Source organism: Fringilla coelebs (genome assembly GCF_963513975.1).
Source record: "Fringilla coelebs genome assembly, chromosome: 1".
NCBI lineage: Eukaryota > Metazoa > Chordata > Aves > Passeriformes > Fringillidae > Fringilla > Fringilla coelebs.
The window spans coordinates 19300592-19323120 of NC_140028.1; the positions used below are offsets into that span (position 1 = coordinate 19300592).

At 36.2% G+C, this 22529-nt stretch overlaps 1 protein-coding gene across 1 annotated transcript in view; it reads left to right on the forward strand.

Annotated features, from left to right (window-relative positions):
- Nucleotides 1-22529, forward strand: part of ANGPT1 (angiopoietin 1) — a gene marked incomplete at both ends in the record, with an annotated part of 153900 nt that overhangs the window by 70160 nt on the left and 61211 nt on the right. Inside the window, 3 exons of the mRNA XM_084225288.1 lie at nucleotides 3425-3580; nucleotides 4464-4585; nucleotides 13273-13505. Coding sequence (XP_084081414.1) covers nucleotides 3425-3580; nucleotides 4464-4585; nucleotides 13273-13505 — 511 coding nt within the window. The remainder of the gene's footprint in view (nucleotides 1-3424; nucleotides 3581-4463; nucleotides 4586-13272; nucleotides 13506-22529) is intronic.

The following is a 22529-nucleotide window of genomic DNA, read 5'->3' on the forward strand; positions in this document are numbered from 1 at the left end:
TGAAGGCTATTCAATAGACATTGTCCAGAAAAGGCTAGATACTTTTAATATATAATCCTCTGGAATGTTTATTAACCAATAACACTGAATCATCTGACAGTTTTATTTCTGAGAATGTTACAACGTTCTTGTGCATCCCACTGGTAATTCAGCATTACCCATAACTCCTCTGCAATGTAATGAGTCTTACTGAAAGCAGATGCAGCCACATTAATAACAAGGACATCAATTTACTGTGGAAACCAATATAGTTGGAGAGGTGGGATGAGGGGAAAGGAATGCGGAATATAATTCTGTTTCACTTTTGAAAAAAAAAAGTAGCTGAAATAAGTAGATAGAGTAATTTAAAGACTTGCTTAATTCAGAGGGTCTGGAGGAATTGAATTTAACATAATTATAGGATGAAGGAGTTCTAGAAAATTACTTAACCTCTAAATGTTCTTTAATTTGCTCCGTGAATAGGTTTCCCGTGTCAAATCTCTGGTGAGGCCACCTGTGAGGATCCTTTTATCACCTAGTAAATAGATGCTATTGCTCTTAACTAGCCCCAAAGAAAGCTCAGTTCTTGTGCTTAATCCAAGGCCTCCAGAGAAGGCAAGGCTTCAGATGAAATTCCATGCTTGGTCATAATGAACCTGGTAAATTGTTGGCTTCCTGCAATAAAAATATAAGGTGAAATCTTGGCCTATTGAAGCCAATGGTAATTTTGGCATTGATTTTAGCAGGGCCAGTATTGCAACCAATAAATCTACAGAGCAAACTGAATGAAGTAGGTAAAGGGAGGAAGGAAGGGGAATTAATGTAACAAGACCTGTATATTATTTCAGTTTTTGTTCAACCCTCCTTTGCATGAATGAATAGCTCTTGATTCTCTGGAGATGGGCTCACAGAAACTATTATGGCTGCATTCTGAACAGCAAACATTTACAAACGCATTTAATGAGTAATTCTGAAACAGGAAAGTCAGCTTTGTTGTTATAAAGAGTCACTCTCAGATCCAATTTGAGACTGTTTTAGGGGTGAGTAACGGAGGGCAATTGCCAAAGACTGGATACCATGGGGATAGTGTTAGACTGGAATAATTAAAAGTACGAGTTATACAATATGCCTCAATCTGTGATTGTGTTTTTGCTAGTCAAATCTGCTGTAGCTCCACACAGATGCAATCACAATCACAATCCACTCTGTGATTAAAGTATAAGGCAAAGAAAATTCCTTTAAAAACATACATTTCTTTTTTGTATTTATTTCCCTATCTGTGGGCATTTTTATGTGAAAACATCTAATTTCTGATGTGTAACAAATGCTAAAATGTGTTACCATTTTTGCAGCGGTTTTCAGAGGCATTCATTGCACATATTCACCACATTCCTCAGGTACAGCAAGGCAGTTTCAGAAAGCTCCAGGCTAGCAAATCAAGCCCTGCTCGGCTACAGCACAGACATGCTGTGTTTCTATCTGCAAACAAAAGACATTGGATGTGAGGAAATGTGTGTGTTGGTAACCTGTCATGAGCAGGGCCATGATTGAGGAACCTGTGTTTCATTGGGAAGCAAAATTCACCAGAGGAATTGAACTTGTTCAGCTGTTCCAGAATCAGTCTCCATATTCTGGACCTGAATATGGAAAAGGACAAGCACCCAGCTTATGGGGCTCATTCACAGGGACTATTTGCAATCAAGAGATAGTTTGGGGGGGAAAACCAAAACTGTTTAGAAAAATGAGAAGTAAAGTGTGAGTAAAAATAAATTATAAGAAAAATGTATACAGGCAAAATACTTCTGAAAATAAAATAATGCTATAGAAATGCAATGGATCAATAAATTCTTTCTTGAATCAGTTTAATATCTGTGAAATGTCTCACAGTACAACCTAAATCAAAGCATTAAACTTACACTGGGAGGCGAAAATGGAGATATGCATTGCAGGCATCACTTTGCAATACACAGTTTTCTTTGGTTGTTAAATCTCATTTAAATACTTACCAAACTATTAAAAAATAAATGTTACCAACCCTTTGAAACACTCTCCAGATTTTCAGCCCAGAGTGGTTACCTGGCAATTCAAGGAAACTTTTTTGTTTTCTGAAACCATAGGACATCCACTTCAGTTTTGACCATGATGGTTAATGTTTCTTCATACTGGGATAAGCAAATAAACAAATAAAACATCAACAACTGTCTTATGCAGAAAATATTTTATACTGTGGCAGTGTCCTATTTCTGTAATAATATTCATAAAACTAGTAGGTGCACATAAATGATCAAACTTGCAATAAATATTTTGTGAGCTCAACTGAAGTGACTCATTAGAATATCTAAAAGTCATGGCCCCAAGGCACAGTTATATCTATAGATAAAATGAAAACAGCCATTCTTACTAATCACACTCTATATCTGACTACCACTCCTTTTTGCAGTATTTAAATCGACTCCATCTGGTTCTTACTATTTAGTCGTGCAACTTACCTGTCAAAGTGACTAATTACTAACTAAGGACTAAATCTTCACTGGGTTTAAACCAGCTGGGCTCCAACTGGTTATTTCAGTGGTAGGTACTGAAAACTATGTTCCAGGCCCCCTATCTTTATGTTAAAGCTTTATGGAGGACATCAAGACAGACCAGTGCTTATATAAGTAAGAAACAATCTCACACTGTAGACTAGCCCTGGGTTTATGGCCTGCTGTGGCAGGGCAAGGACACTGTCATCTAGAAGGGAATGATTCTGCCTACACAGACTAAAACAAACTGGAACAAAAAGCACCTCTCTCTGGGGTACTTAATTTATTTAGAGGGTTCTTGTTCAGATTCTGTTCAAGAATTTGCCAATTAAAACCAAATATCAAGACCAAAAAAGCAAAGGAGCAAACCAGCTTTCTATGCTTTTTGGCCAACAACTTCCTTCTTTTATTGGCATGACAGTGTCACCATTCCTTTACAAATTTTTGACCTCAATTAAATCAAGCTGTGTTTATTCTGACTTTCTAAAAATCATTAGGGGGATTAAACTGAATTAAAAAATCATATTCCTGAAGGACAGACATAAACCAGGGGATGTAGGATATGGTAGGATCTCTTCCATGGAAGACTCACATGTAAGTTATGAGGTACAAACAGGGTTTTATGTTTTCCTCTGGTATGCTTTGCTCTTTTAGGGTTTCATTTTGAAGCTGCTATCTCCATGACAAATGTTCACTGCAACCTTGACACAGACCATGATACTTGGGAAAAATCTTGGGACTCTAACTGAAAGGGGAAGATAATCAGATCCCTACCCCAACAGTCATATGGTCAACTTGAGATCCCCCATGAAAATATTAAAATTTCTGCTTTTGACGAGAATGCCAACTATGCACCCTTTGTGACACCAGAATGCCTAAACAGGTAAAAAAATACTACAGCTACAACGTTTTTTCTTTTACAGCTTGAGAACTACATTGTGGAAAACATGAAATCAGAGATGGTTCAGCTGCAGCAGAATGCTGTGCAGAACCACACTGCTACCATGCTCGAGATAGGGACCAGCCTCCTCAGCCAGACAGCAGAGCAGACACGAAAACTCACGGATGTTGAAACCCAGGTATGTTCCCAGCATGGATTTCAAAAAGCTGCTAATTGCAGAGAACGTTTCCCAAACTCTTTCCTTTCTAATGCATTACCGCACAAAACATTTCAACACAGGGGTCCAGGAAATGCACTTTGTTACTTGGTAATAACAGCATTGATGATTGACCCTTGTTATGTGTTTTTCTTTTGATTTCATTTGGTTAGTACATTTAGCTCTGTGTGTGCAACAAAGGTAGGACTGCCCAGGAAACTAAATCAGCATTTGACTTTCAATAAACAGCTAACTATTGTCAATGATACAAGTGTCAGGCTAAATAATGAGTACCAGGATAAATCACAGCTTTTGATCTTTATTGTTGTATATCAATCATTTCCCAGTTTCTCAAGCCCTGTAGGACAACAAAAATGGACAATTCAGATTGCTCTGTGAATGTCAGTGATTTCAAACAAAAATAAGGCACTGTACTACCAACACCACAAAAGAGAGAATGCAGGGGAAAGTTAAAGAAGGAGCTCTATTTACAAAATAGCAGATTCAACACTGACTTCATTCCAAGAACTCTTGCACTTTCCTGGTTTAAGCATGCTTTGTAGGAATGCATGTCTGTGGCACGTCTCTTGTTTTTTCTATTGAAATGAAGCTTGTCTGGCAGTCACCTTGCCTCTTTCTGCTGATCTATTACTATCCTACAGTTTCAGAGTGCCAGAATATCAGCTGGTACATATCAGTGTAGTTTGATTGAGTTCATCTGCACCAGCTGAGCAGCCGAGGTTAAAAAAGGATTTGGAAACAATTTTTGACAAATCATCAAATCAGAATTAAATTATTATATTACACTGTTAAAACAAGATATCCAGGACAATTTGAACATTAATGTTTTTAATTTATCCTTAAGGTGCTAAATCAAACATCCAGACTTGAAATTCAGCTACTGGAAAATTCCCTGTCAACATACAAGCTAGAAAAACAGCTGCTACAACAGACACATGAAATCCTAAAAATTCATGAGAAAAATAGGTAAGAGTGAGTAATTGGTTTCTTTCCCTGTTCATTACAAAGTGGTCTGTGTATACTTTGTTTTAAGCAACTGATGAAAGGAGCAAATATGGTAAGTGGACAGCATAGGTAATGTTTATGAACTCAGTAAAACAACTGGGATGTATTATGTATGATAAATGTAAATTGATTTTTACCACTTTTCATATTAACTGTAAATCCATCTTACTCTGCTTCATGACAACTTAGTCATATGATCACAGTTCCTGCTACCTGAAAGCATAGGGATAATTTTAAGAACATTTTCAAGTAGAAAAATATTAAATAATGAGATTTTCTACTGCCTTAAAGTACCTCAGAAACAGAAAATTTTCATTGGTTCATCTTTCTAATTTTAATGGATTCAAAGGCATGTAGAAGGATCTTTCTCTCCTTTTCTACTCTATAGCATACTTGTAGCCATGCTCCATTTTAAGAAGTCTATGGTAAACATTTGGGGTTTATGTTTAAGCTGATGAAAAAACTATTTACCAACACAACTTTTTAAGCAGTAAATTGAGAGTTGGGAAGTAGTTCCAGTGTTCCCTTTCTGTCACACGGGGACTCAGCACCTAAAGTCACTGGGTTTAGCAGTTCAGTATGTCAGAGAGCGTGTGTGGTGAGCTGACCTTGTCTGGGACGCCAGACGCCCACCCAGACATTCTCTCACTCCCCCTCATCATCAGAACAGGGAGAAAATATGATGAAAAACTCCTGGTTGAGATAAAGACAGGGAGATCACTCATCAGTTACTGTCATGGGCAAAACAGCCTTATTTACTACCAATTAATAAAAGTGTAGGATGGTGAGAAACAGAAACAAACCCAAAAAGACCTTTCACCTCTACCTCCCCTTCTTCCCAGGGTCGGCTTCCCTCCTGGTTCTTGTGTATGCCCTCTGAGCAGTACAAGGGTCTGAGGAATTGGGCTTGTAGACAGTGGACAAAGCACAACGCTTTGCCTTCCCTTCTTCCTCAAGTTTTTTCCCTTCTCCAGCACGGTTCTTTCCCACAGGCTTGTGTACTTCAGGGTAAAAATGCTCCACATGGGCTCTGCACAGGTGTCAGCTTCCTTCTGGACATATCTGCTCCACTGTAGGGTCCTCCATGGGAAATATCTGCTCCACCATGGCCTCTCCCGCAGGCTGCAGGGCTGTGTCTGCTCCAGCGCCTCCCTCCTTCCCCTCCTCTGACCTTGGTGTCTGCAGCATCCTTCCCTCGTTCCCTCGCTCCTCACACTGTACAGCTGACTGGAGCCAGCTGTGCCCAGCGTGGGGCAGCTCCGGCCCTTCCTCACAGCAGCTGCCCCTGGGCACTGGCACCCAGGACGGTGGGGAAAGCTGCTCCCCTTCCAGACAGCTCTTTGAAACACCCCATACACTGCTGCCTCTGGGATGGGGTGTGAGCAGGGAGGACAGCGAGCGCTCTGACTCCTCAGCCTCACTCCGCTCCCTCTAGAAAGAGCTGCGAGGTCAGCCTGACTAGGACTAAGGTTTCTATTTCCCCTCTCTACTTTTGATATTGAAATGAGGCAAACAGCTTTTAAGATGAGGCAGAGACTGAAGCATGTGGCACAAGCTGTTGAGGACTGTTTTAATTGAGATCAGTCAGTCTTCCAAAGAGAGCGGTGGGACCCCCTGCTGCTGGACAGGGATTGATGCTGAGGCAGAAAAACCTTGCCCAGGGTTATGCACAAGGCAGACTAGCACCACAGTGGGCAAGGGGCTACAGGGTAAAGAAGGCAAAATACGGGGTGTGATGGAAAATAGAAAGTATTGATACAAAGAAATGTGCTTGTAAAATGTGTCTAGTTGCAAAGCTGGTTGAATGATGCATCATTATTGCTACTGATTGTGAAAACAAATTTAATGCATTTAATCTAAAACTGTTTGCAACCAGTAATTCCAGCAAATGTTATTCTGAAGAAATTGAATTACTTTGAAAACTCTTGAACTCCAGAGGTGTCCCTTAACCAAATAGAAATGTGAATAAATTAGGGTGGGATTAACTTTGTCTGCAGCAATCTCAAAAATAGGTAATTCACCTAAACTGCTTGTGTGGGCCCTCCCTGTAATCCACAGGCAGATTGGCAGGGGGCAGTTCATTCTGCATATTTTACAATTTTATTTCAAAATGGATTTAGCTCAAGCATAAGTACTTGTACTTTTATCTGCTGCAATATGGTTAGCAACAAAATTTTGTTGCCTGCTTAAGAGACTGTCTCTTGTATACTTTGGATTTATTTATTTACCTTAGGAATGAATCAGAGTAAAAAGCCTTCATGGCAGTAAACAAATTAGCCCTACTTGAATTGACCTCTGACTTGGCTGACATTATGATAAAATGGATTTTGAAAAGTCAAAAGAAAAGGAGGACTATTTTTAAAAGCACTTTTTTTTTTTTGTTTGTCTCGGAGGTATAGGTATTTGTGGATAGATGGAAAAGCATGAAGAATTTAATTTTTTAGCAGAGCAAGGACCTGGCATGCATTGTGTGGGTCCTTTTAAAGTCTCCTTGGGGCTGATAAAATTAGGGAGAAGGCAGTTTTATAATTACACTAAAATATGGACCATCCACTCTTGTATGATCAGCTTCTCTTCACAAAGAACTGTCTTAGCCTTGCAGGTTCTAAATTTGAGATCAATTATATGTGTGTCAGCTCGACTGTGGGACAAATCTTGGTGACCTCAGCAGATAATAGGCTTCTGGACATGCCAACGATTTTAGCTTGCTTAAATTTAAACAATATTTGGAGATTACTCATCAGGCTGTGTTTAGTAGCTATTTGCAGTTAGGTACTCATAATCCCTCTCCATATCACTTACACACACACAAATAGAGAAAATTCCTTTCACCCACATTATGTAGGTGGACTGTAAGCTGTTTTGGTAAGGATCTTTCTTTTGCAGAAGGTTTACAGCACAGGGAGAACTAGTGTCAGAGCTATTGTCTTTGCAGAAACAAACAAAAGAGATAGTGTACTGTGAGCTAATACATTCTCTCTCTGTGCTGAAATTTCCTCTATATAAAATAAAAATTAAGACATTATTCGCATTCAAACAACTGAATTTTGGATGAAAGCAATGCAAAATCTATAGTAACAGTAACTGATCATTGATGTACTACAGTAACTTGCATATTATCCTTAAATAAAATTAACACTGTGTATCAACAAGGGAGCAGTGCATGTTCTTTAATCTAGAAATATGTTTATTCTTGGCCTTTCTCTTTACTGCCTGTCTCTGCTCAGAAGAGGGGCCAATTTTTTTTTTTATTCCACTAAAATGAAAGATATTCTATGGCATAAGTAGAGTCACATTTGCCTTAGAATCATGTGTCTATTGAGTGTTCTCATGCCATAAATAATTTGGTTTTGTGGGTTCCCACCCACTATAATGTAAACGGTGGTTTCTTCCATTGCCATTTTTTTTCCCACAAGAGGTTTCTAAATGCTATTTTGATTTATTCTTGAAAGATTTCCCTTCTTAAGTGCCTTATGAACCTTCTTTTTTTTTCCACCAGAGTGTACCAGCTGTATTTAATTTATTGTGTGCCATTTGTTTCAATATGCAAGTGTAAGAAAACTTTCTATTTGCTAAAATGAAACAAATGAGGAAAAATATAATGGAATTCTGGATTTTCCATCAACAAATTGTGGAAGTGAAATTTAAACATAAAGTCTTGCTTGAATTTGCAGAAAATAATACTGGATTAACATGTTCAGTACAAGCATTGCTGTATGCTATTAAAAGCAAGGACTCAAGAATGGTTCTTGAATGTGTCTGACTGTGTGAAAGATGAGGAAACACAATATGTCTGTCAAGTTTTATTTGAAGATTGTGCGTATACTAAAAAGATAAATCCTGATTTTACACTTCACTTATGTGAATTTTCATTGATATAAAAAGTAGGCTTACTGGTGCTAAGTGACTTGTTACTTTACTGGCCCTGAGAAATAGGAGGACACATATTTTCATAATTCCTTAAGCTGATCAGACAGTATCAGACTCCCAAGGTAGTATGAGTGGTCAGTACCTAACAACATAGGGAAAATTTCACTCACCTAAAAAGAAGTACAAAGAAGCTGTCTCAGGCTTTCTTTGGTAAAACAATGTTCTTGCACTCAAAAGTAAGCTTTGAAATCCTCCACCCATTTGTCTTCCCATACATATACAATAAAATAAACCTACACATATATGGCCAAACCCCATTTTTCTAGCATGACATTACTTGTTTTTAATTATTGAATACCTCAAAAAAGTATATGCTTTATCTGTATATTTAATAAATCATATTTTTAAAAAATATTATTTTAATGCAAAAGATGTCCATCTCCAAGGTCTGGTCTATATCCTGTTCTCACAAGTCTAAACTGAGGATTCTGAAAACAAAGATTTAAAAAAAAAAATCTCTTAAACTTCTGTGGTCTGGAACGGATTAGTGATTAAACTAACTTAGTAGGCAGATTGTCTAAACCATACTTTCCTTCTCCCTTGGACATCAGAGTGTTTCCTACATGTTCTGCTTCATCACCTTTCAAAATGACAACAGCTTTCAGTAGAAGCCATTCTTTGACTTCTGTATGGGTATTCTACCTTCTCCAGCATTAGCAGAGGATGTTTTCTGAATCAGCTGGACATAGCACTGTCCGCTGAGGCATTGCACCAAGCCATTCCACAGGCTGACAAAGTCAAGATATCATTTCTGACATTGAAAATAGATTCCTAGCCCCACCAAAACCACTGCATTAGACATCGAGACATAGCTAACCCTTAGAAACATTAAATTTGTCTGGGTTTGGGATCTGTGTGTGTGTTTGTGTGTGTGTGTGTTAAATTAATATTCTCCTAGATAATGACTCCAAAGTGTCATTATCCAATGGATAAATAAATATTGGTATTTATTCATGGTAACAACACTTGTTTATTCACAACTTTATTCTATTCCCCAAATGCCTGATTTATTTCCCCAAATTAAAGGCTCCAATTATAAATACATATCTTTGTGTTTATGTGTGCTTCTTTAGAAATAAATATATGTATATTTATATTATGTTTCTGGCGAAAGGTGATTTATTTTTATTATGTTGCTGTTCCCATTAACGTTTCATGTGCCTAGATTAGTAGTATTTTCAAAAATTTAGAAATTTCAAACATATAGGAATTGTATAGGAATTTAAAATGTATAGGAATTTAAAATGTATAGGAAATTAACAGAGGAAACTTACTGCAAAAAAAGAGCCATAACATGTTATTGGAAAGTGTTATCAAAGAATGTTTCAGTCAACCTTTTGAGGATATTGGACTGATTCATATAGAGACAGCCTTTCCATTTTCTCATAATATTTTGTGTAGGCAATAGCCATAAATGAAAATTATTAAAAATATTTTAATTTTAACTCTGTCTTCACAATGCTTCTTTAAAAATTTGAGAAAATATGTTTACCAAGTGCTCAGCAAAGTTATTTCTTAATGGTATTTGTCTGTTAGACTTTGTCTGATGTTACAAAACAAAGGCAACAGAGTGGTCTTGCCACAATTAAAGAAACCCTAAATACCTTTTAAATTTCTTTCAATCGGCTTCAAGATTTTTTGAGCTTTCTAGCACTTTTTCTTTTTTAATTTAAATCACCTATAACAAATATTAATGTAGCAATACAAATGAATCATTCTGGCCATATTGTTGTCAAAAGCCATAAGAGCAGCTTTTCTCATGCTATTGAAGGATTTCTTCCTTTTGGAACAGTCCATTTAAGAAATTCCCAATCTGTGTGAAGACTTTGCTTTTGTTCATTTGGAGATTTGACCAAAGTTTTCTCATTATTTCATAGTAAAACAAAAATGCATGTTTTGGACTTCTCCCAGAAGTACAGGGAGTTGTCCTATCCTCAGGACTTACTTTTATCTTATATAGATTTATGGATATAGAAAGCCAGTTGCATAAATATATATGCATTCCTGAAAATAGCATTTTTTTGTAGTTTATAATTACAGGACTTTTAATCTACATAGAAAACAAAAGGAAGCAAGTGCTATGACACTTCCATCTTTCCACCACATGTTGACACACCACTCAGAAATATTTGTATGTATTATTATTAAAGCCATAAAACATCTGCTTCCTGTCTGGCTCTATAGATGCCAAACTGTGGAGCTCTAAACATTGTCAGCTTCTCTTTTCTTGCTTGACATGGCCAGTGCTGCCACAAATAATATTGTCATCCCCCTAGATTCATTTACTATGGTTTTAGGAAGGCCACAGTGGGAAACAAATAATGCAGTGCATAAACTGTGGCTGTCAAAGGCTCTTTCTTTGACATGAAATGATTCAGATATGGAAATTATTTAGCTGTGGACATGCAGATAGGATACTGTGGAATTAAGGAAATACATTGTAGTGTACTACATGGATAAAGGGAACTTTTTTGTCTTCTCACTATTTAACTATTTAACTTTTAGCAAAAAGCTATATTCTATCTCCCTGAATGACATCTTGTCTTGCACTGAAAATACACAACATTTTGGGGGACTATAAGATGTCAGACTGGGACGTGGCCCCACCTAGCACCCATTCTATTACAGACTGTGACCAGGCCACCTTCTCCTATCTCAAGTGCATTGAGGTAATTAGTCTATCAAAAAGTTAAAATCCAGAGTCACAACCAGGGCTTCAATAATTTCTGTGGAGAATTATCAGTGAATAGAATTATTCTGTGGATAAAACTGATAAATTTCAAAAGGAGTTGTTTTTCTTTGGCAATATTTTATGATTAGCACCAAACCTATCTAAAGATTTTCAAGTGCTTCTGTCAAACTAAACTATATCTGACTTTCTGCATAAGAAAGTTCAAAGACTACCACATATGCATTCTCAAAAAAAATCCATGTGAATCTAGACCATGGTGTGAATCTAAACATGATGTTTAATGTTAGAGTTCAAGTGGTGAAAAATCAGCCACAGCTCCAATAAGGTGCTAGAATATTTTATAGCCTTTGGGTTCAAAATCCATATTTTTTTCAGGGTGTAACCTTCTACCATCTTATTTCATTCCATTAAATATTGTTATTTTGTTTCTAATTAATGAGCCTTTTTAAGTGAGATATATTCTCCTTTGTGTTTGGGATTCTACAAAAATGTATTTTCCCTCACATCTTTACTTTTTTGCTTCCTTTACTCAGATGCTTCTGATTTTCACAGAACTAGACATGTTGATATTACAAAGTATGTTTTCTTCAGGATATTTGCAGATTCAACAATTATAATATTTCAGAAAAAAATGCTGATTAAAAAAAAAATTATCTCATTCTAGCTTGCACAGCAAATTTTGGTGCCTGAATTTAATCTTTGCATTGTTATCATCTGTAACAGCTCATATTAAGGTTCCATGATATAGAGTAGAAACAACTCCATATGGATTTTATTACATTCCTCTGTTAGGTTAAATGACCTAAAATTATGCAGGCATTTTGCCACTGATCTATTATCCAGAAGTAAAAACAAAGGTAGAGGAAGAGTGCAAATAAATAAAACCTAAGACTGACTTGAGCAGGAAGCAGTTTGTTGGCAAGTTTTTAACCACCACTTAGCTTTTGGGCATGAGAAACACAACCTTTGGTGTATACAACAGAAACCCCAAAGAGAAAGAAGCAGCAAGATTGAATTAATTTCTTTATCTAATACTGATACATTCTTTCTGTTAAATTCCCACCACAGCATCAAAGCACTGCCCTGGAAATGCTTCTTGTTCATGGCTGACAGATATTAGCTGTCCTTTAAGTCTACAATAGCACTATTTTTCTAGATGTAATCTGATAAGCCTTTGATCTTGGTAAATTAAACACTTCCAGCACAGGACAGAAAGGGTATTGGAAAAAGAGTATTAATCCAGAGAAAGGACTGTTTCCATGCATGTGCAAAATTCTCTATAAAAATTGATATAAGCAAATCACATAGCATGATGCCCAACAGTTTTCTGCCTGAGGAGCCTTTCATGGAACAACCAAACATGGCTGGGGAGTGTTAGTGGGATATGTATGTGGACTCAAGGAAAAAGGGAATCCTACATTAAAATGCAAGTTGCTGATTTACCTTTTGGGAAAACAGTGCTATTCCTAATGTGAAAGCAGGTACTGCTCATCTGGTGGGAAATTCTTATCCCAGCTTCACAGACCACATCAAAAAGTACATCTGCACACCTTGATGGTCTTCCATAACTTATAAAACTTATTTTCCTCTCAGTGACAAGACCTTTCACAAATTCTTCTGCAGTTTGCCTTGATTTTTGTCTCGCCATTCGACCCATTCATGTTACCAACCATGTCCTCTTCAACACCCTACTCTTCTCTCTCCTCTGCCTACCTCAGGATCTTCTGCCTCAGCTTTTACATTCAAATGTTTTAATGGCCCAATGCTTGTGCATATTTGTAGATCAGAGTAATACCTACACATGCAGTTCCATGCCCTTTAAACACTACAACATGCATACAATCACAAAATGCAGTCTTAGAGATCAGTTATGATTGACTCAGTGGGCTGAATTACTAGATGTGACATATTTTAGAATTATTGATTTAGGTAGTGATTTATACACTGAAAAAAAATGTTCTGGTTTCTGTATTATTGACTGTGATGGCATGAAATAATAATTTCTAATTGTTTTATTTCATTTTAGTTTACTTGAGCACAGAATTCTAGAAATGGAAGAAAGGCACAAAGAGGAGCTGGCCACTTTGAAGGAGGAAAAAGAGAACCTACAAAGCTTAGTCACACGACAAAGCTACATAATCCAGGAACTAGAGAAGCAGTTAAACAAGGCAACAAGCAATAACAGTGTCCTGCAGAAACAGCAGCTTGAACTGATGGACACAGTTCACACCCTGATCACCCTCTGCTCCAAGGAAGGAGGTAAGAAAGTGGCACTATAAAGTACATTATAAAGTATATTACAAGTACTAGGAAATATCTTGTGAATTAAGATGTCAATTTTTGGAAAAGCAGAACTTAATGGTCTAATTCCAAGAAAGAAAAAGACATTATAATTGAGGAGAAAAGAGCTGATGAGAACCCACAAATCAGATAAAGTTCAGACAATGCTGAGGCAGATCCTTGTACCAACAGCCATATTTGGTTCTTTGAATTGAATATCATTGAGTTTTTATATCTTGCCCATAGCAGATATAGGCCAAGATTACATTGCCTTTGTACTGTGTTCCTCTGAGTATGTCTCCTTCTGCTGGAAGTAAGCCAACCAACCATGGATCTTAATTTTAAAGTACCTCATCTACTCTTGACTTCCTTTTCAGTCAATGGAGAGCACAGGTTACTAACCAAAGGAAAGTAATTCAGAGTTTTTTACATGTGTATCGTTTATAATATTAATGATTTGGGTTATAGGCTCTTATAGAGCTATAGGTGAATATCCAAGAGATTAATCCCTTCTATTGAATTAGATTTTGTTTGTAATAAGGGCTCATTTTTCCTTCTTCTGTCTTGCTGTGTTTTGTTTGTTTCTGGGTGCTCCAAACAAAAAAGGTAGAAATAACATTGAAAGAAGGGCTCGGCTCTGTGGGACAATTTTCCTCAAGTATGTCTTTCTTAGTGAACAGTTTTCTTACAGAAACAGAGACAGAAATTCAGATAGAATTTCAATTTTCAAATGCCAAGGACACTGCAGAATGTCTTAAGAAATAAATTCCTTTCACCAGAACTGGTTGAGGGAGGGGTGGAAACCACTGTGCAAAATGGAAATGGTACACTTGGAGGAATATATTATTATGTATGAAAAATAAGGCAAAGTCATGCAGAAATGACAACATAAAAATCCTTCTGAGAAAGATACAGGATAAACACAGGGAGAAACTGTAGGATTGTGAGACTAATAGTCTTTCAGCAATTGTGGAAGCATGGATCAAGGAGTTCTCTGAGAGGTATCAGAAGTCTGAAGAGCCCAGCATAATAGATTGTTGTCATTCTAGAGCTCTAAGTGCCATAAACGAAAAAAACAAAAAGGAAAATACTAAAATGAAACCAGCAAAAAACTGCCCCATCACCCCAGCTGAAAACTTGTCACCTGCATTATTGCTTGTCACTTGTATCATTTTTCAGTGGTCTCTCTAAGAGGCAGAAGATATATTAGATCAATCAAACTATTCAGCTCTAGGCAATGTGGGTTTTCTCTCTGCTATATATTCCCATGCAACTTGTGTGGCTTAAATATAAACTGCTCCAGTCATGAGGATTACATCTCTTACTTTGGAAGTGTTGCATGCTTGGGCCAGTGTTGATAGACTACTTTTTTTAAATAAAAATGTTTTCCTCCTCTCATGTTCATTCTAAATGTTCCCTTCTGCCCATTCTGTCATATAGTTCCCTAGCATTTGGAATTAAATAACATGTTTCATAGAAGGCTGTTCTCATATCAGTAGAGAAACATTGTGATGCAATGCAAATCCTTTATTATGTTTTATGGCCTTTTGGCAAAGAAACCTGGCAAGGCTCTGTCCAGAGTGTTCTAATAAAGCTCAGGAGTATTTTAAAATCAATATCAAAATGAAATATATATGATTCTCATACAGACATATATAGCAAGTTCTTTAAAGCTTAAAAAGATTTTCTAACAGTCTTGTATATGATTCAAAGGAAAAAAAAACAACAAACAAACCAACATTTTTCCTAAACTTAGTTTTCTCAGCTGCTTCTTATAAAAACTTTGAATGAGGAATACAGAAGTGGGTGTTTCAAACTGGGCTCCGGGGTACAAATTCAGGTGCCTGAAAACCTGAGTTTTCAACAGTCTTTTTCACTTCTGAGGAGCTATGGAAGTAAATGATGCTTAACACAGTTAAATGCCTAAATATAACTTTAATAGCCTAACTAAGCCCTTGGTTTGAACTCCATTACCTTTTGTGTATTATCATGTTCAGAATTTTCCTTGGATGACTTTGTTCTTTGAAAAGAATAACTTAACAAGAGATGTTTGAGTGAAGGAATGTTTCCTTCCTATTGTCTGATTAAGTCTAACTGACCAATGTTTTCAGTAGGTACATTCACAGCTGAAGAAGGAGCCAGATAGGTTAAGTTAAAATAATATTTTCCTGGATCACAAGACCACTCTAATAAAGACTAAATACTGAAGGTTGTGCCAAAAATTAATGCCAACTTCAGTCTGTGAAAATATATGTTGAAGGTGGAAATGTATGTATATTGGGAATTACCACAGGAGCTACTCTAAATTTACACCAAAATAAGATGTTTGGGTATTCTTACACAAATCTGGATATGTGCACTAATGATCAAAACAAGAAATGCTCTGTGAGAACTGGTGTTTCTTGGGAAATGGAGAATAACAAAAAGTGATACATAAATCAGCGACACTTCTTCTGTCCTGTACTTCTGTAAATCTCAGTCATCTAATTTCATAAGGGATATAGCAGAAATGGAAATGGTCCAGAAAAGAATAGGACAATGGAAAATTAGAGTCCTGAAATCATTCTCATATGAGGAGAGAGAGCTGTAGCATACAGATCTATTAGGTGGGAAAGAAGATATGTGGAATACTGTTATGGAAATGCCCAAAATAATTAATGTTAGGGAGAAAAGGAACAGCAAGTAACAACAGCAAGTAACACTGGAAAGTATTTTCCATTGATAAAGGAGAAAACTTAAGTAATTTAGGTAAAGGTTACTAGATATCATAGAGATTGATAAACATTTTTTTACTATTAGAAAGCTGTAGAGCTAGAAAAGGATGGGTCCTATTAAGAACTTTGGGTCTTTAATAGGGACACTCATCTTTGACAGAAAGCACAACCTAAGCGAAGCATCAAGTTTGGAAAGCCAGACTGTCAAAGGTGAGGAACATTATGAACAACAGAGCTGAGAGGAATTGCAAAGTATGTCTAAATCCTGTGGTATTTTTGAGAATGGATGTAAGTATCTCTGTCAGATTTTCCTAAATTAAAAATGTAAGTCACTATATTTTATCTTACATTTATGCCACGGTATTTTAAAAATTGTCTGTCTGTCTATCCATCCATCCATCCATCCATCCATCCATGTATGTGTAACAGTCACAGATAGGAAAATTATTTTCTTTTTCTTGTAAGCCATAGTATAGAGGATTTTCCCGTTTGTGAAAGTGAAAAATAGATAATAGCTAAACCAATGAATTCAAAACAAATCTGGTGATATCAAAAAATCTGGTTTTTGATTATAGAACATGAGATGCATTTTCTCTGGTAATGACATAATCATATCAGAAGACTTATTTTTAGATTAATTTAAAGAAATGGGACACTATCTGAAATTTTCCTACTGGGAGCCTATGAATAATAAAGCTGGGTAGTATAGAGACATGGGGCTGAACAGAAACTGTTTTTGTTCAGTAAAACAGTCTAAGGAGCTAACAAAGTCCCTAGAACTGGCTGACAACCCTAAGAAATCTGCTTTGGTACTTCCACTGTTCCTAGGCATATATTAAGAGAATTTCTGAAGAATATAAAGGGAAATGAGAAAGAGAAAAAATAAACAAAACCATCCAGACCAAATCAACTAAACAAAAAAACCTCAAAAACCAAGTGAAAAGGTAAAAGCAACAAAAATGAAATTTTTTAAAAATATAGGTGGACCTAAATAGAAAATCCAGATGCCATTTTCAGTGTCAGTCTTGGTACAGACTAGTTTTGGGATGAGGGCCACCTGTAAAACTTGGAATTGTTGTGAGTTCAGTTTCCAAAATACCACCCACCTCTCTCCCAGTGTGAGTGATTCTAGAGTTTCACTTGCATGTAATCCTTCAAATAGACACTCAAACAGGTCACAAAGCCTACAGAGAGTCAAATAAATGCAGAGTACCATGGGGACTCACATGTCTCTATTTTGGCCTGTGTCTGTGGCTAAACAAACTTGTCACATTGTCTGGGTATATTGGTATATTTTCAGCAGGGGCAAAAACCTTGGCAACATCTGCCAGTAAATTTTTACAGAAGAATTTCTAAAATAGAAGCACCTTCAGACACTAGCCTTCAAAGGAAATGGTTTTTCACTATGATGAATATTAAAATAACTATTTAAAGATGAAGTCATCTCAAAATTAAGATGTAGATAAATGCATGAAACTCTTACTTTTCCCCAACAAAAGATGAGGACATAAAAACATAAAAGTAAAGTCCTGATTAATCGCAGAGATATTGCATTATTATCTCCAAGACTCTAAAAGTGCTTCACCTGTAGCAAATAATAAACAGAGATCAAATTATAGATGTATAGAAATCACATTCTTCTTAGAAAAGGTCATAAAAGGTTTTGGGCTTATTGTTTTTTTTAAACTGGTATTTTCTCATACTGCTTAGAGTATTATTTTTCTTAGAGTATTATTTATAAAGCACATTGCTGTCACTGTCAAACACATCTGTAACACAGTAAATAGTGTTGTGAAGTACTTTCTAAGCTGCCACATGAGAAATATTATTTATGGAGAAGCTATGTAGTACTAAAGTAGACAGTCACATGAATATTACTCAAAAAACTCCTCGACCCCAAAACAAGTCATATACTACAAATTATGTTAAGCAATAGCTAATACAATCAAAGATGTGTATGCAAGTTCAAACCAATTACTTTAGAAAGGATATTGGTCCACTGGGAAATTATGGTTCAAGCCAATGTTGCAAAAGGTGCTCGATCAAAAATACATTGTCTTTTATTCCAATATAAGAAAATTTATTGAATTTCTATTGTATTAAAATTAGTTTGCATATCTTGTGGTAACTGCCTAGGTAGTGCTACCCGCAGGATAAAGGAATGTAAAATTCATTGGGAAAGCATATTTAACCATAAATTTATTTTTGTTGTCCTATGGTTTTTTTTATTTGGCTGTTTTCCAGACTGCATAATAATATACCTTATTAAAATGTTTGGCCTAAACTTACTTACCTCAGAAAACTAATGGAACAGAAGAGGAAGTTTTGTCATGAATGTCTGGTTTTGTGACCGCTTAGTAAAAGAGAAATTAAGAATTATCTACCTCTTGAATGCTGACGAGATGATAAGCTTAATTCTCAAAATCATACATGTATAAACTAAGAATTTACTTCCCCAGAAGTACCTATTGACTTCATAAAGTAAAGAACATGGTTAGTGGGTCTGGCGCTTTTCAGAAAAGGTACAAGTCTCCTGGTTTATGGATAGGAAAAATAAATATGTCCAAAAGTTCCTTTAAAGGGAAGTCATGCTTTTTAAAGGCATAGCAATTAATTTACTAAAAAAAAAAAATAAAACAAAACTAGTAATCAATCTATTACACTTAGTCCAAAGCTGATGCGATGTAAAATCACTCTGAAGTGAAAAAAGTGAGAATAGACTGAGAACTTCAAAGAAATGACCTGAAGGTTACAGGCTCAGGGGAAACTCCATTTACAGAAGCAGAATTGCCTCAGCAGTGATGCTGGCCTTCTTCATTAGACAGACTTCAAAGACACCTTTTATACTACAGGCTAGTATTTAAAAAGTTAAATTAGATTCGATTTTAGCAGTGTAGAAGAGCAAGGTTTTATGATACAGGTCTTGATCATTTTACTTCTGTTCATGGAAAGAATAATATCAGTTCTCATCTGAGACATATTTTGAGGTGACAGCTTGTTTTTTCTGTACCATTTCTCTATAAACATTTCATTCCTTAATCCCATGCCTCCTCTTGGTACTTCATCCTCAACATTATTAACGTTTTTTCCAATGTGATGAGACATAACTGGTGAGGCAGAAACTTAGAGTGTGTCACATCAATTACTTCATTATTTTTCTTTCAAAACATAGAAGAATCTTTTGTTCCAGGTGCACAGAAGATTCTGATCAGCTTTGGCTGAAAGCTGCAGGTTTGAGGTGGATCAGGATTGTGCTTGAAACATCATTTAAGAAACGAATTCATGCATGAAGTGACAGATTTTTTATATCAGAAATTGAATTTTAATTATCAATCTATTCTAATATACTGTGGTGTAAGAACAAAGCATGATGCTTTTGATATACTAATTAATTTTAAAATTTTTATTTGTTAAGAAATAATTAAAAATCCAAGATTTGTAAAAGTTAGAATGCCTATACCAAACCTTTAAACAAAATGCAGTTTAATGCAGTGAAATCATATTGTGTTCCACACTTTTTAACTTCCCCAAAGATGTCAAAGCAGATAACTTCAGCTACGGTTCAAGATTATGGAAAAAATCAATTTTCTCAGTTTCTCTCTACTTCCTCAATCTTTAGAGATTTTATGAGCATGAGGTTTTCATTTTAACTAAGATATTCTAGAGTATAACAAAAATACTTTTCATTTAAAAAGAGATCAGAAGATCACTATCAGAAAATGTTTGCCGGTATTTCACAAAGCTCACTATCACAAAGATACATTCCATTGTGTGATCTGCTCCTATTTATGTTTCAAAAGCTGGAGAAAAACTGAATCTTTCTTTTGCACTCAGTGTCAGGGAGGAGGGGTCCCCTTACTCTTCCTGTGGCTGGATCCTCTTGAGCAAATGATCTGGAAAATGCTGCAGGGCTGCAGTGGGAGGCTGCTCTGACTTTGTGCTGTCATGGAGATGTTCAGTTGAACACACATATCAGCACCAGCTTTTGTGTTTCTTGTTTTTCCTGTTCAGGGCCTATAGAGTTCCTACTTTCGTTGATATGCAATTTTCAGAGATGCTCAGAAAATTCTATTGGAGACTTTTTTGGGGTCATTCTTATCTGACTCACCTAACTTTGTCAGAGCTTGGGTGTACACTTCTTTTAGATCAACGAAGTCACTTCTGTCTAAGTGAGTTTTTCCATGATGAGGTTACTTACAACTACAAGGACCCTTTCTCTCCATATTATCTGTTAAATGTAGTAGTAATATTAGGAGTTGGTTATTTAGTGTTGATGTTTGTGATTTTATTTATGTATATTATCACTACTTGTGTTGTTTTTTCTAAAACTAAAAAAAAAAAAATCCAAATCCTCATGATTTAAAAATAAAATTATTTTCATACCTCGCTTAGGCAAAAATACCTTAATTTCAAAGTTATGCTTTATAATGAAGTACAAAAAATTACATTAGGTAGCAGCAACTTTGGCTGTAATTTAATAGAGATTCAGTTCTGAAATAAGTAAATTTGAATCTGCAGCATTTGAAATATGTCAGTGGAAAAATATTTAAATTATTCAAAACAGAATTGTGGATTCTGATATTTTATCCCTATTAACTTGCTGATGATCGCAGCAAGAGATCAATATTTAATTGTACTGAAAACTTTAAACTGGAAGTGTATATAAATTCTTGATTGTTGATACTAAAATCAATTACCCACCCTCATTCCTACAGTATAGGTCAGTGCCAAATCCCTCTTCACTCAGTTTTGTGAAACTGACATTATTCATTCACACCAAAGATATTACAGAGAATATCAGAATATATAAACCAACTCACAGCACTGACAGTGTCACCCAAATGGCTTGTTAGTAAAAAATTTCTTTGTATGCATACCATTGCTCAGATGGAAACATTAGGGTGTCTGTGTGGAAAAATATAAATCAATTAAAGAAATATGGACACTAGAAGTATTAAACAATGCCAGCATCTTAATCTCCTTGTTCAGTTAGTGAAAGACTTCTTTAGTTCTCCTCTCAGTGAATAGCTAGTTACTCACAAAATTGCTGTCTCAAGCAGAAACTCTTAAGGAACTATATTGCAGCTGGATAATTAAGTGTCTTTATCTCTTTGTAAATGGGCCATAAGGCATTCTATTGCAGCTCACTAATGAGGACCATTTTATGGTATTCTTAAGTGATTTCTTTCAAATGCACAGTGATTTGAAGTATTATTGTTCTTGCCAGTCACTAAGGCTGGATTTATTGGGAAACAAACTTGATAACTGTAGATAATTTATTAGGTATTAAATAATTATGCCCTGGAGAGGGTGAAAGCTCTCTATGTTAATGTCGTTTTCCAAGACTGAGTTAATTCCTGCAGCCCTACAGGAGGGAAATTCTGCTTTAAATGATTTATTTAATAAGTAGTTGGATAACTTGAGTGCTCTTGCTATGCAATTGTTTGCCTTTCTTACTGCAGACTCTTAGAGGCTGTGTGGGAGGGCAAAGTAATGTTCTATTAGCTGCTAAAACATTTCTATAAATGTTAACCTGAGACATCTAATTGGCTACATCTTTTCTCTTTCCTCTCCATGTTTAAAAGTATTGATCTCAAATTCTTCTATGTAATGAACCTAAGTGCTCCTAACAAATCTGGTACTGGACCAATGCCTAGGCTGTTAGAATCATTGTAGCCCTGCTAATTGCATTTCAGCATGGCTTGGTAGTTGTTCTGGATTGTACTTAAGCAAGGTTCACACACCTCTTTGGACCTCCCACATGCAGTGAGGATGATGTATGTGGCCATTAAGGTCTAGAGTTTGAGAGCAAAGGGACTATTTTTGCTTTTGTCATTTTTCCTTGGAAACAAAATCCTTCCACTTCTCCATCAAATCTAGGGACCGTAGGGTCATGGGGTGAATCAAGATCATTGAGCTGCTACACTATAAACACTATAAACAACCAGTATGACCAACAAAGAAACAAAACAACCGAACAACCAGGCAACCAAACAAAATCCCTAACCTTGCCTCCCTCTTTTGCCCCTATAAAAATTCCACTACTTTCTGCAAGATCTCCCATTAGCTGATTCCTTCTGTGGCTATGGAACCAGACCACAGCCAACAGATACAGCCAGACCAGCACTGCTCCTGTAAGTGACATTCTGTGGTTGCACCATGTTTGGGGTGAGGACTAAGTGCTCCCTTAGTGCATGTGTATTATACACACGCTTCTATTGTCATAGAGTCTGAACATTTCAATGAAGGCCAGCATTTTCTTTTGTCATCATTCAGCAAATGAATGTGC